This window comes from Sorex fumeus, unplaced genomic scaffold, assembly GCF_029834395.1.
Source record: "Sorex fumeus unplaced genomic scaffold, SorFum_2.1 ptg000109l, whole genome shotgun sequence".
Classification (NCBI taxonomy): Eukaryota; Metazoa; Chordata; class Mammalia; order Eulipotyphla; family Soricidae; genus Sorex; species Sorex fumeus.
In genome coordinates this window covers 2,223,215-2,238,123 of record NW_026606166.1, presented here as the reverse complement: position 1 = coordinate 2,238,123, position 14,909 = coordinate 2,223,215, and the positions used below count along the sequence as shown (strand labels likewise).

The following is a 14,909-nucleotide window of genomic DNA, read 5'->3' as shown; positions in this document are numbered from 1 at the left end:
AATAAACATACTGCCAACATTTTAAAGTGACTTTTTTTTTTTTTTTTGCGCTTTTTGGGTCACACTTGGCAATGCACAGGGATTACTCCTGGCTCTGCACTCAGGAATTACTCCTGGCAGTGCTCAGGGGACTATATGAGATGCTGGGAATTGAACCCGGGTTGGCCACACGCAAGGCAAATACCCTACCCACTGTGCTATTGCTCCAGCCCCTTAAAGTGACTATTTTTGGTCACCTCCCACCACCTCTACATCTCCCATTTATGGAGGAACTGATTTATGATACTGCTAATATATTGCTAATATATTGTAAACCACATAAAAATGTATTTTATGCATGTATCCTTTCACACCCACCATCAGTGTCCACTTCTCTACACCAATGTCCCAAGGACCCACCCATATCATCAGCCCCAGTACCACGGCCTTAATCAAATATGTTTAATTTGCTTTACACTTCTTAGGTCTCTCAAAATCTAGTCCTTAGTTTAAAGCACAACTCAAGAGTTGCTTGAAAACTCGCCATTTCATGGTCAGACCCAATGACCAAAAGTAATGAAAACATTGATCAGATTTGAAACGTGAACAGGTATATAATGGATTCTTGGGGAGATACACTCAGATTCAACACAGCCCAAATGTAAGTGAAATGAGAACCTATTTACTAAACTGTTATGTTCACTACCTAGAGAAGGAAGGGTTAAAGTTCGATCTGGGTGCAGGGCTGGTCCTGAGGCACAATCCATCTCACCTCCTAATCTACAAAGGCTAAACTCAGAGACTCCTGTAATGCTCTCAAAAGTTTGATGATTACCTGGTTCTGATTTTTCTCAGAGTTTAACTCCCTGGCTGTGCTGGGGGACGTGCCTGGGTAAGTTGCAATCAAGGCAAGCGCCTTGACCCATATATTCTCTCTCTGGACCAATTAAATTATGAACTTTCATTAATTTTTTGAATAACATAGCTGTCATATTTTTGACAAGGTATCAAATTATAAGGGTTCAAGAATGAACATATACATTAGATTCTAAATTAAAATAAATTTTTATTAAAAGCATCTTTTAAAATTACAGCATGTTTATTCTTACGCTGTTAACTGTCAAACTACAACAACCATATGAAGCATAAAACACTTCAACAATCTAAATGTAAACCATATTTTTAAAACAAAAAGCAGTCTTAACACACCTCGAATTTTAGATGCCAATGTATTTTGTCAAAGGATATAGCTTATATCAAAAGAACATTTATAATATTTCTACAGTAAATAGTTGTAGTAATTTCTTACATTTCCAATTATACAAATAAAAACTGTCTGTAAATATTACTATTATAGTTGACCAAAACTGACCAGAGAAACAGCTTTTGAAGATCTTAAGTTAATTGTAAATTGGCAAGAATTCTTTTTCTTTTCATTCTTCCTTTTAAGGTAAGTTGAGACCATTTTAAATTTCCCAAAACTGATGAGCACTGCTTTTTTAATTCATTTAAGTCACACTTGAGAAGAAAAATTCTAGATAAATCACTGAACCAAAACCCCAAATAAATTCATATGCTATGGTCTCTTACTGTGCTTATAAGTGCTCCAAGTTAAAATTCTACATACCAGATTACAAACAAAATTCTTAGACTATTACAAAATATAAATTCTCTTATTAAAAAAAAATCCCTCAAGATTTTTAATTTACTGTACAGAGGAATTACATTTTTAAAGTATGTCCTCATCATACACATTATTTCTTACCATCATCTTTCACATTTTTGCTCCTTTCCAAGAAATTTACATGTGTCCCATTTCACATAGCTGCATATTTTAAATTGGGTACAGCCATGTTTGGGACTTAAGGATAAAGAAGCCTACATTTCAGAGAATGTTTAAACTACATCCGTAGAATACTACTGATGTTAAAAACGAAAAGGAGCTCATATTTCCCTCTATTATTCTGAGGTTTACTCCAATTAATATAAAAAATTACCATGCTATGCATGTTTTTGTTTCTGCTTAAAATAAAAGTCAAAATGATAAAGGTTTACGCCTACATAAATGAAGTGAACCGCTTAGCTCTTGATTTTTCTGTTTATGTTTCATATATAATGTGGGGTTTTTAAAACTTCATCTATTTGGGAAAAATGGTTTAAAACCACCACACAAGTTAATACACTTGCAGTTAAAACTATTCCAGAAGCCTACTTATTTGACTAGCTAACATTTTCTGCAGTGTTTAATTGATAGCTAAATTTAGTGACCACAAATAGCTTAGCATGTTATTCTGAAGTAAAGCAAGGAGTGCTTCATGCACTGACAATAAGAGTCTTTCATTTGCTAATACTTTTAAGTAAGCAATAAAATTTAGTGTTTGCTAACAGAAAGTCTAAAATGGTTCACTACAAAACAACCCTGTAGGTGTCCCTTTTATCAATAAAATTCCAAGTGCCAAATTTCATTACAGGGTCCATAATATTTTTAAAAAAACCAATTACCAAGTTACCTAGACTTTGCAAGATTAATCACTCAATTTCAGCAAATGAGAAATAGGCAATGTGCAAAAGTTCCCAAATTAACACATCAGGGATAACAAGTGCTTATCAAATCTAAACTTTATAGTGAGTTGTAAAGCCTCAGAAAGATAAGAATAAGACTGATTTTATTCCAATTTTGAAAAGTCTAAATTTTACCAAGATACTCAAATATCTCCTTCTTTCAAAAATCCTTAACTTACAACATCTTCCAAAATAGTTCCGTTTCTCTACTTGTATTAGGCACACTATCTTGCATTTTAAAATATATCTTACACACAATCTTATACTTTCTTGCTGCTTCAGTGTTTACAGTATTGCTAAACATACTAATATACATTGTTAAGATGATCTCATAAATAATCTATTTTAACCTTCTTTGGCTAACAGTACCATTCTGTCTTTCATACATGTGTCTTATTCACAAAGTGCTTCCTGTGAGAACTGCTTTCAATGAATGCATTAAACTTGCAAAATCTAGCTTCCCACAATATGTAGTACTACCCTGTACTAGCAGTCCCATATTTACAAAATATTTAAACTTTACAACAAATCCATTACCATATAAAAAAGTGCAATTCTCTCTCACCCCATCATCTGGGGCAATGACATTCTTCATAAGTTTCTACAGAATAGCAGCCTATGATAAGCAAATAAGGTGCTTAGCTTATGCCCAAAGATCTACTACGTAAGACACTGGGCAGTACTTTGTACAGTGAGGAGTCTGTATGCAGGCTACTGGCGCAGCGGTGCCCCGGTCAGGTTGGCCAGCTCAATGAGAGCCAGGGCTCCGTGGAGACGCTCCCGCTGCTCCTGCAGGCGGCGCTGGGCCCCATTCTTCTCATCATCCTCCTCGTCAGACTGCAGGTACTCCAGAGGGTCCTGCTGTTCCTGATCCGCCTTGGGAACCAGCTTCCCTTTCAAGGTGGGAGTCCTCTGCTCCCTGGTCTCCCAGTACCTGTGTGAAATGCACAACTGTTAAGACAGCTCAAAGTTTCCTTCTATCTTTGTCAAAAAGGCTCCTTAGCACTGTGCTATTCTAAGTGTTTCAGTTTGTAAAATCAGATCCATGATTTCACACATAGGACTTCTACTTTACATTACAGAAAGGGACAAAACATGTAAGACTTGAGGGATTCATTAGTATTAAAAATATTCATAGTAGTTTAATTTGTAATAGCCCCAGAGTTGAGGAATCCATGAAATAAATTACATTGAGAAATAAAGAATGCAAGGTTGATGTACTCAACAATCTAGTTAAATCTCAAAATAATCATGTTTAATGAAAAAGCCAAATGGCTCTTGCTGTATGATTTTATTTGTATACAATTCAAAGAGAAGCAGACCAGTTTATACAGAAGAAGACAGATCCGTGTTGAATGTGAAGGACGGCAATGAGAGGCAGGAGGAAGAAATTACAAAGAGCCAAGAGAAAACTTGGGAGGCAAAAGTGTTCCCAGTCACCGCTGGATATGTTTCTGGATACCTCTGAGCCACTGGAAATAAGAAGAAAGTACCACAGTGGCCAGGTTGAACATGGAACCACCTACACAACAGGGAGTGGTCCCAGGCCCTGAGCATTGCATGGGTGGTCCCCAAGAAAAAGAAAACATTTGGAAGTGATAGGTATTTTGGACTATTTTTTTGTTTTGTTTTAGTTTGATTTGGGGGCCACGCCCAGCAGTGCTCATGGATAAAACCCAGGTAGGCTGCAAGCAAGGCAAATGCCCTACCCACTGTACTATCATTCTGGCTCCTATGTTATACGAAACACTATCTTGACTGAGGTTAGACTCACATATATCAAAACATCAAGTCAAATACTTTAAATATGTACCATTCAATATATGTCAACTATACCTCAGGAAAACTTTTTAAAATTACAAACCAAGGAAGAACAAAACTAGATTTCAGTAAATTCAGACTGCTCATACTGGAAAGTTCTGACAATCAATATGAGGTATTTAAAAAGAAAGACAATGGTTTAATAAGATATGAAGGACAATCAAAAAAGGAAAATGGCAAAAAAAATTTTTTTTTCAAAACTTAATATTAAAGATCATCTCTGCATTTTGCAAAGACCCCTCTGGCAGCAATATGAAAAACAGACTGAGAGGGTTAAAGTAGTTTTCAAGTTCAGAGTTGTTTGGCCACAGCAACAGTACAAAGGTTCGGGCGCTAGTCTTGCATGTGGCCGACCCAAGTTCAATCCCTGGCACCTCTTGTAGTCCTCCAAGCACGACCAGGAGTAATTCCTGAGTGCAGAGCCAGGAGTAAACCCTGAGCATCAATGGGTATGGCCCAAAACTGGTGGGGAAAGAAGTTGAGAGAATAAAGAATAAAGAAGAATCCTTTAAGCTCTATTTTTAAGTCCATAAAACAGAGGATAAATACAAGCATGGTCAGCAACTTTCTGGCTTATATTACGTGAAAAGAAAACGGAGGCAGCAGTAGGAGGCAGCCAGGAGGAATGGAAAAGGAGAGACGCACAAAGACAGACAAACTCCAACCTTTACAGACCTTACAGTGTGGCAAGGAAAACAGACACAAAGGACCAGTTTGCAGTGGAGGCTTTGAAAGGGAAAGTCAAGTGTTCTAGAAGTACCTGTCTATTAAGTGTGTCTAACCCAGTTTATTTTCGGAGGTTGACAAGGTAAGCAAGAACTTCACAAAACGAAGAATGAGCAGAGCAGGCGGTAAAAAGAAAAGGAAGGCCACACTCACAGTCAGCAGAGGGAGAATGAGCCTTACAACGCCCCAGAGAAAGGAAGCCCAGTGGCTTCGATTGCACAGCCAAGAGCGGTGCAGTCAAGCATTCTAGACTAAATGCAGAGGAAGCACTGCACTGAAAGAAACTACTACAAGTTTAAAATAAATGCTTAAGCCAAAACAGTCTTAGAGACACTTTTGAAGTCAGGGCCCTCTTATTGCCATTAAAATCAAAACTTGAGCTGGGCAAAATCTTAGGATTTTACTTTAGAAGAACTCTAAGTCTTTAGTTCTACTGTTCAAGCTTACATCTTAACTCCAGAGAAAAGAGGGTTGTGCTGACAAAACACACCATTCATAAAAGTTCTTAAGATATAGAAAAGTCTTGTTTTAGAAACAAAGGTTCTTCAGGCTATTATCAGGTAACTGTTTTTTCCACACGTATCCTAATACTACTTCTAGCAAGTTTGTTTTTAAAAGAAATAAATTATCATTTCAACTTATTTTCGAAAACAGCTAAGAAAGTAATCTTGGGAGCCTCCAATTCTCTGTACTATCTCCAAGAGAAAATTATTTTTTAAGTGGTGGTGGGGGGTGGCTGGGCCACACCCGTCTATGCTCAGGGCTTATTCCTGGCTCTGCACTCAGGGAATCAGGACTCGGTGAACAGTATGTGGTACCAGGGCTTGAATCCAGGTCAGGAACACTCAAGGCAATTGCCCTGCCCACTGTACTATCTCTCCAGCAGTGCAATTTTCTTTGTTATGAGAGTACTGGTAAAGTACTGGTAAAGTCCTCTCTGGTCAACATTGTGCAAAAACAACAGCAAGAACCTTACTTTGCCAGCCACTCAGCAACAGCCTGATTATCCGTTGCCTGATGCTTACAGAGCACATCGGTGGGTTCCTCCCGCTTCAACCTGGCGTACGGGTGCTTTGGACAGTGGCGGTTTGCGTGGGTAAATCTGCTCAAACAGCCTTCAAAACGGAGAGAAGCGTATCAGAATCTGGGCAACTACATAGAGGGAAAATGTCCAGTTTCCCGGATATCCAAGAAAAGGAAACGCAGATGATGAGATTTAACATTTAACTTGGAGGAGGAAAAATGTCACAGACACAATACAATTAGGGCTAATAAGAGGAATGAAAAAAGTTTATCTCAAATTAACACAAATATGCATTCAAGCTCACTAATCAGTAATTATCATGTCATAAGAATGTTCAAAACTGGGGCTGGAGCAATAGCACAGCGGCTAGGGCATTTGCCTTGCTTGCGGCCAACCCGGGTTTGATTCCCAGCATCCCATATGGTCCCCCCAAGCACCGCCAGGAGTAATTCCTGAGTGCAGAGAGCCAAAAAGCAAAAAAAAAAAAAAAAGTTCAAAACCTCTGACCCTTCTTACATGAGAAAACGTCTCAAACAATGAAAAAGGCTTTAGGGAAAAAACGAGAAGATCTTCAGCCTTGTTAGGAACAAGCAAATTTAAATTGCTGGATGTTCAGTAACCAATACTGAAGTAACCATTAAGTATGTTTAAGCATATCTATTAACTGTTACATTTGTAGCAACTGACAATCAACCAAGTCACAAAGCACTATTAGCTATACTGATTTCAAATACATTTGTGTAAAAATATGGTAAGGAAAAAATTTAAGAAGCTATGGTTAAGAGACTAAGAACATTTAAGAAAAGTGGCTCGAGGGTGGGGAGATGGCTCAAGAAAAGTAGTCCGAGGGTGCAGAGACGGCTCACTGGACTGAAGAGTATGTTTTCACATGGAGCTCTGCTCCCAGTACCACATGCTCCCCGCCCATCCATGGTCAGAAGTGATCCCTGAGCCAGAAGTGGACCCTAGGCACCAGTTGGGGTGGCCCAAAATAACAGAACAAAAACTTTTTTAAAAAAGTCATTAAAAACAGGGGCTGGAGAGATAGCACAGCGGGTAGGGTGTTTGCCTTGCACGCAGCTGACCCAGGTTCGATTCCCAGCATCCCATATGGTCCCCTGAGCACCGCCAGGAGTAACTCCTGAGTGCAGAGCCAAGAGTAACCCCTGTGCATCACCGGGTGTGACCCAAAAAGAAAAAAAAAGTGATTAAAAACAAATAAATTCCTGTTGGAACTATTAGAATTCTTCCCTCGTCCTTTACCAAAAATCTAGATAATACAAGTCCTTCTAACTGTTTAAAAGTCAAAGCCAGAGTAGTAGGCTATTATAACTGCTGCTATAGTTATGTATGTGAATTTTACACTGCCTATGAGTGGGTATGATATATTAATTGCTCTTTAATATTTTCATCTCAGAAGAATATTTTGAAATTATTTCCCAAAAGTCGAGGGTGGAACACAATTAGAGAGGAAAACTCACAGTGTTCTATGAAGTTTAAAAAGAGAAAAAAAAAATCTCCCTAAAATACTCAGCAAAAGATATTTTAGCTTTAACTCACAATAAATTACTTGATATATTAATTCTTAGTACCATACCATTTTCTGAACAAACAAAAGGCTTCTCTCCAGTGTGAAGACGCTGATGTGTTTTGAGCTGTCCACTTTGAACAAAGGCTTTCCCGCAGTCTGGATAATCACACAGATAAGGTCTCTCACCTAAGGAGACAGAAAAGACATATCATTTCTGAGAAAGAAAGGTGAGGGTTTGGGCAGAGACTCCAAACAAGGAAACGCACTGGCCTCTACAAAGCTGCGAGCACTGCTAATGCCGCACTTCAGGAAGATAAGCAACAGTTCACTGAGGAGCATAGAATATTCTCTTAAGATATAAGCTCCTTTCGGTACCCAGCTCCAAATCCGAGTGAGAATCTTCTTCATATCCTTTCTTTCATAACCATGATCAAATCCCTTGCTCTTACTGATTGTTTGGTTTTGGGACCAGACCAAGCGGATGTTCAGGAGTTACTCCTGGCTCTGACTCAGGTATTACTCCTGGTGGTGCTCAGGGGACCATATGGGATGCTGGGGATCAAACCCAAATTGGTCATGTACAAGGCAAGCGCCCTACCTGATGTTCTATCTCTCTGACCTCTATCAGTGATCAGTGCTTATTTTCCTATCAAAGCTTCCCCTCTCCAACAGCCCCTGCCCCTGCCCAAGAGCCTCCAAACCGTTTTCTATCTTCTTTCTGTTTGGGGGCCATACCCAGTGGTACTCATGACTCACCCCTTGTTCTGTATTCAGGAATCACTCCTGATGGGGCTTGGAGGACCATATGGGATGCCAGGCATTAAAACGAGTCAGCCACATGCAAGGTAGTGCCCTACCCATTGCGCTACCACTCCAGCCCCTGCATGGTTTTCTGCACAGTACACAGCACTTTCAAAACAGCTACCATACAATTTTTGCTTTTGCCATACCATGTACTTGCTAAGTCACCCCCAAGCAGCAGTCCTTGAACAACTGAAAATTACCTGATGACCTTTAAGGGATCCTCCATTGATCTGCACTATAGCTACTGAGTTTGGAGAGGTGGGGGAGGGGGAGGCAGTGTTCATCTTACTACCCTCCTGGAGATTCAGTCCGTCCATGAGGCAGGCAACATATTGAAAATACTTTCTCTGCTCTCCCAATCCTGTAGGTTTTCAGTTAAACTCCCCACTGCATGTTCCCCTTCACCGACTCAGTGTCCTGTTGTCTCTGTATCAGGGACCTTCATACACTGAGCATGCCTAATACTCCATCCCTTCACTGACTCAGTGTCCTGTGCTGTCACAGTATTAGGGTCCTTTTATATGCTAAACATGATGCCTAATACTCCATTCAAAGTTCCTTACAAGACAGAGTGCAAGGTAAAGAAAGTTGTCACAAACAGCTTAGGGGCTGAAGCACAAGCCTGGCTTGTGCTTTCAATCTCTGCCTTTCAATCCCCAGCACTGCATGGCTCTCCATACATTGTGAAGTATAGTCCCTGTAGCATGGAGCACTGCAGGGCGGGGTCCTGGTGGGGCCAGCAACGCAGCAATTCTGAACCCAAGTTACAAATCTGTCAGGCCAACACCACCAGAATATCATTTTGTCAGGCCAACACCACCTGAATATCAGGTTATCAGATACCAGGAGTGATTCCTAGGTTAATTCCCCAAATACACTGTTTCATCATAAACTTACTATTTCTTGAAGAGTATTTTCTTACCAACAATATAAACCAGTTATTTCAGCATGACTCAAAGAACCATAATAAATTCTCTGACATACTAACTTTGGACTCCAAATAAGTATAAATTCTCTACACAAAAAGATACGATTATCTCAGAGTTATTGATTATCTACACTTTGGGGATTATTACTACAGTGATATTTAATTCTGAAAACTACACTTTACCTTAATTCAGTGGCCAGACCAAACTCTAATGACATGCTAAGAACTTAAGACATCCTATTAAAAATTGAGCCATTGTCATTTTATTATTTGGCTTGCAAGCATTTTTAACAATTATATAGACAACTAAGAACATCACAAGTAAAACTTAGGTTAAGTAGATAGGACATTGGTAAATTCACCAATAGCATTTCTGCAACAATTAGATTAGTTACCATGATAACTTCAGATGTTACCTGGTACATGTTCAGAAAACCATCCTTCCACAACAAAACTGACAACAAAAAACAACAAACCTTCAGAATCAGGAAATATAAGGTAACCCAAATAATGATGAGCTCACAAACAATCTCAGCTTTCAGTTAAGTCTTATGCTACTGACACTTCTAAAATTGCTCAGGTTACCTGTGTGAGTCCTTTTGTGAGCCTGGAGTGACTTTTCCCGTGGAAACACCCTGTTACAGATGTTACAACGAATTCTGCTAGAAGAATGCTCTCCTTCACTTATTAAGTCCCGAACAGTGTCTGCTCTGGGTCTGCCACGTCGGATTCCATCCTGTTAACAATTTTTAGAAATATCAATACAATTTCACTGAACTATTCATTAAATTATATTTGTAATTCAAATGCACATATTTGTGTGTGTACATACACACACATACACACATACATACATAAAAGAACTATAATAATCTTTTAAAACCTTTGAGTAACATCAATGAAAATGACAGAACATTAATTCCAAAGGATCGTCCTTCCACAGATAACTCTCAGAAACAGCTTTGTCTGGCTCCAGAGAGCTCAATACTGCAAACAGCAAGCCTTCGCTTGAGTGGCAGCTTCATGTTCTACTTGTCTTGGCTCTTCCCTGTCCCCAGTAGTGGCCTTCAACCATGGGGCCACAGACTGATGCGGGTCCAAAGTGTTGCAAGGTTGACCATGATCCTGACTGCCTGTCTGAGCCGGGATGTAGGACAGTGCATAGGAAGGTTGAAGAGCAGTGACAGAAGGCAACAGTCTTCATTCTCACTGTGGGAACCCTTTCCTGCTCCAAGGAGAACAGAGCAGGCCTTAAAGAACGTCATTTGCATAGTTTTTTTCTGGGAGCTACTTGAAGAATTGTTTCAGGGAAAATCATTGCATGAATAGCTTATAAAACAACTGTGATAGGAGAATATCACACTTCTGGAGGCCAAGGTCAAGATCAAAGTGTCAACATGGTCAGGTGAGGGCCTGGCTTCTATCATGCAGCAAATGGGGTCAAGTCTCTCCAGAGCCTCTTTCATAAAGACACTAACTAACCCCATTCACCAGTGCTCCAACTTAACAAACTAAGCATCATTCTAGTATCTTGCTTCCCAATAGCATTAACTTTGGATGGAAAGATTTCAACATAACATTTAGACTAGACCATCAAGCAAAGCAACATACACATACATAACTGCTGAAGGGAAGGGAAGGACAAAAAATGTGAAGAAATAATTACCACAAACGTGGCAAGTTTTACTATACAAAAATATAATTTCCAAGAAGTTCAATGAACTTCAAGAAGGGGGGAGGGGGGGAACCTGCAAGACATATTGAATAAAGCTGTCAGAATACAAAGCAGGTCTGCCTGAGATAGCTGACAGAGCTGGATTGTGTGCCTTGCAGAAGCAGAGACTAGAGAGAGGTACCAACACCAGTTTGAGGGTCAGTCCTGGTGGCCTGAGCACTACGGGGGGGGGGGGGGGGGGGTTTGGTAAGGGAGGGTAAGATCAAGGTAGATAATCTTGGAAGCGGAAAAAGAGAATTCATCAAAATCAACAATTTCTCAGGGACCAGAGCAATAATACATTGTGTAAGGCAATTGCCTTGCATGCAGCCAACCTGGCACCCCATATGACCCCCAGAGACAGCAGGAGTTCACCTTGAGCAGAGTCAGGACTAAGCCCTGAGCACTGCTGGTTGCTATCCAAAACCAAATCAAAACAAAACAAAAAGCTCAATCAATTTCTCAGGAAAAACTGCAGAAAGCAATGAGATGATGTGTTGATGGGAAAATACTTGACCGGTAATTTTATATTCAGTGACCTAATTCTTCAAAAATGAAGAAAGCTGGGTTACACCTCAAAGGATGGTATGAAGTCCGCTTCAAGATACTACAGTCTTCCCACTAGGTGTGGCCTGCCCCGCCCTCCTCTCCTCCCCTCCCCACCCCCATCTGAGAGCACTGCATTGTCAGGACAAAATTCTGAACTGTCAGACCAGCACTGCAAGGAGTGACCCTTCCCCGGTGGACCTCCCTATGAAAAGAAACACAGAAAGTGAGGCAGAAATTAACACATTCCCAACAAGGAAGGGGAAGAAAGAGAAAGTAAGTTAAACATATACAGCTGTATCCAAAATGGAAATGTTATTACTGCTCAATATAAAAACCTAAGGCCTCCCAAAAGCTTAAAATCATTGGTCTAAATCCTTGATAAATAAATATAAGCTTATGCAAAATTTCCTTTTGAAAGAAAAGCTCAAGCTCAACATGGAACTTATATAGGATGAATAAATATAAGCTTAAGCAAAATTTCCTTTTGAAAGGAAAGCTCAAGCTAAACATGAAACTTATATAGGATGAATCGTGTCTAAAAGAAAAGTAGGCATTAGTCTATTTTCACAACAGACAATGTCCACCACGGATGAACAAAGAAAAAGGTAAAAAGGCAGTAGAAAACCATTGGGGTCTTAAAAAAAAATCATTTTTTATGGCTTTAGGTGACTTCTGCAGCCACAGGTTTGCTACAAAAGTGAAAAAAAAAAAATGACCAAAAGGCAAATGCTACGAGATTTCGCTAGAATGAGAAACCTTAAGTGGTTAAAGAATTAGAAACAAAGCAGAATGATAGTTGCCGGGGCTTTGAGAATGGAAGAAAGGGTTTTGGAGTGCATCTAGTTTCAGGTTTTTCAAGACGAAAAGTTTCTAAGAATGTGTATGTACAATATTTGTAAATATCTGCTAAGATAATGCGTATAATTACATGTTATTGTAAAAATGTTCACTGGCCCATTTTGATTCGAGTTCCCAACGAGGACAACGTGACTAACTTGCTTTGGGAGAAAAAAAAAGTTAAAATGACTTGTGTGATTTCTGAGCAGACTTTTAAAAGCAAATGCGTGCCACCATGTGTCTTATTTTTCCTCTCTGCCGTTAAGACCCAGGTTCCCAAGCAGGAATATGCCTTCTGGGTACCAGTAAAAAAATAAATAAAAGATTTGCTATATATTCAGCCCTCATTAAACCGACATGTAACATTAAGCACCTGTGCTTTAGGTAAAAACAGACTTTGGAGCGCTTGTTGTCTAGGTGATTTACACGTTTTACCTATAGCAAGCTGCTTGCCCGACACAGAAACTGAGTACTAACTGGCACCTTTCATTCAGGGCACAAATACTGAGCACCTTTGTTCTGCATTTACAGAATATAAAGCAGTAGAGTCCCGAGGGGTCCAGCAGAGAAAAGGACCCGGACCCCACAGTCAGCCTAGACCCAAGCAAGATGTTCTCAGTGGTGCTAGGATTAGTGCATGTCCCAGGGCCCCAGCACTCCCGCTGCCAGCAGCGACCCTGTCCCCCTCCCCACAAAGTGGTCGCAACCCACGGTCGCTGTCAGTCCCAGATCGACACAGCCTGCGAGCTACTCGAGCTGAAAACAGCTGTTCACCTCTTCCTCCCACTAAGCCCCCCGGAGTACCGAGCAGAACCTCGGGCGGGTGAAGCACCTGCAGCGCCGGAGAACCGGTCCGCCCCCGGGCCCGGAGCGGCGCGCGCTCACGCCCGCGCCCGCCCCCGCTGCAGGGGCCGCTTTTGGCGCGCGGCAGTGACGTCACGCGCACCCGGCCCCGCCCCGCCCCGCCGCCGTAGCGTTTTAAACTCGGCCCCGCCCCGCCCCGCCCCGCCCGCCCGCCCGCCCGCCGCGTCCGCGGGCGCTGCCGACTCGGAGGCGCGCCGTTAACCGGCCCCGTGACCCGCGGCCGCGCCCCTCACCTTGTGCCCGCTGTCCGGGCTGCTCGCCTCCTCCTCGTCCTCCCCGGCCGCCGCCGCGGCGGGCGGGGCAGTGGCGTGGCCGCGCAGCCCCGCGGGCTCGGAGCGGGCGGCCGGCAGGGCGGCGGCGGCGGCGGCGGCGCCCCCGACCCCGGGGCTGAGCGTCACGTTGTGCGCGTTCTCGCCCCAGCGCCACGGGTACACCATGAAGTCGCTGAAGCCGGGGCTGGTGGGGACGAGCGGCGGCGGCGGCTCCGGCTCCCCGCCGCCGCACGCGGGCTTCAGCGGGGCGCTCCTGATGACCGACACCAGCACCCGCTTCGGGGAGTCGTGGCAGAAGATGACGGGCGGCGGCGGCCGGTCCGCCATGGGGCCTCTCCGCGCCCCGGGGCCCGCCGCCCGCAGCTCGACCGCGCTCCGCGTCGCCGGCCTCAGTCGTCCCGCCCGCTCATGGCCAGCGGGCGTCCCCCGGAGTCCTCCCGCGCCCGGCGGGCCACGGCGACTCAGCCAGCAGCAGGGCGAGCGGGCCGGAGCCCGGTCCGCTCCGGTCCGGGCGCGCCGCCCTCGGCTCCGCGCTCCCCGAGGCGACCTGCGGCGGCGGCGGCGGCGGCAGCGAGCGCGGCCGGCCCGGCGGCCGTGACAGGAGAGCGGGAGGCGCGGCGCCGAGCCCCGGGATAACAACCTGCCGCGGCGGTCCCCGCTCTGACTTTTCCCGCGTTACATTTCGCGCCTGGGCGGAGCCAGCCCCCGCGAGGCCGCTGCTCGCTGGCCGCCGCGACGAGTGGCAGGTGGCGCGAGCCAATGGCAGGCCCGGGGCCGCTCCCCGGACCGCGCGGGGCGGGGCCAGGCCGGCGCGCGAGCCGTCGCGCCCCGCCATTGGTCGCCGTGCCCGTATTTTTTTTTTTTTCCCCCTCCCGGAGGCCCGACTGCGTTCGAAAGCCCGCGGTGCGCGCCGGGCCTGCGGCGGCCGGGACGCCCCCGCCCCGCTGCGCTCCGAATGGGGCGGGGCCGGGGGCGGGCGTTGGGCGCCGCCACGCGCGGGGCCCGCCCTGCGGGAGCTGTTGGCCGGCGGTTCCCGCGCCCGGGTTTAAAGGCGTGCTCGCCCATTTATTTTTCTCCCTGCTCCCGCCCCTCGTCCCTCCGAGCCTGGCGGGGCTCCACCGTCCGCCTGAGCGCCCTCCGGGCCCTCGGAGGAACCCGGTTCTCGGTGCGCTCGCGTCTGCGCAGAGCCGACGGGTCCGCCCCGCGGGCGCCGCGTCCCTTTCCGACCCCGCGGGAGCCCCGGTTCTCTGCTCGCCGTCTCGCTGCGAGTGGGCATCTGGCTGGCTGGGCAGCGGCCT

General features: G+C 44.3%; 1 protein-coding gene across 1 annotated transcript; it reads right to left on the bottom strand.

The window, feature by feature from the left end:
* Nucleotides 1-1,025: 1,025 nt before the first annotated feature.
* On the bottom strand, nt 1,026-13,938 carry ZNF367 (zinc finger protein 367). Its single transcript, XM_056134879.1, has 5 exons — nt 13,573-13,938; nt 9,961-10,111; nt 7,710-7,829; nt 6,065-6,203; nt 1,026-3,475 (listed from the first exon to the last, which is right to left on the bottom strand). The coding sequence occupies exons 1-5, from the start codon at nt 13,936-13,938 to the stop codon at nt 3,253-3,255; spliced, it is 999 nt and encodes a 332-aa protein (XP_055990854.1). The 3' UTR covers nt 1,026-3,252.
* Between the last annotated feature and the right edge of the window lie 971 nt (nt 13,939-14,909).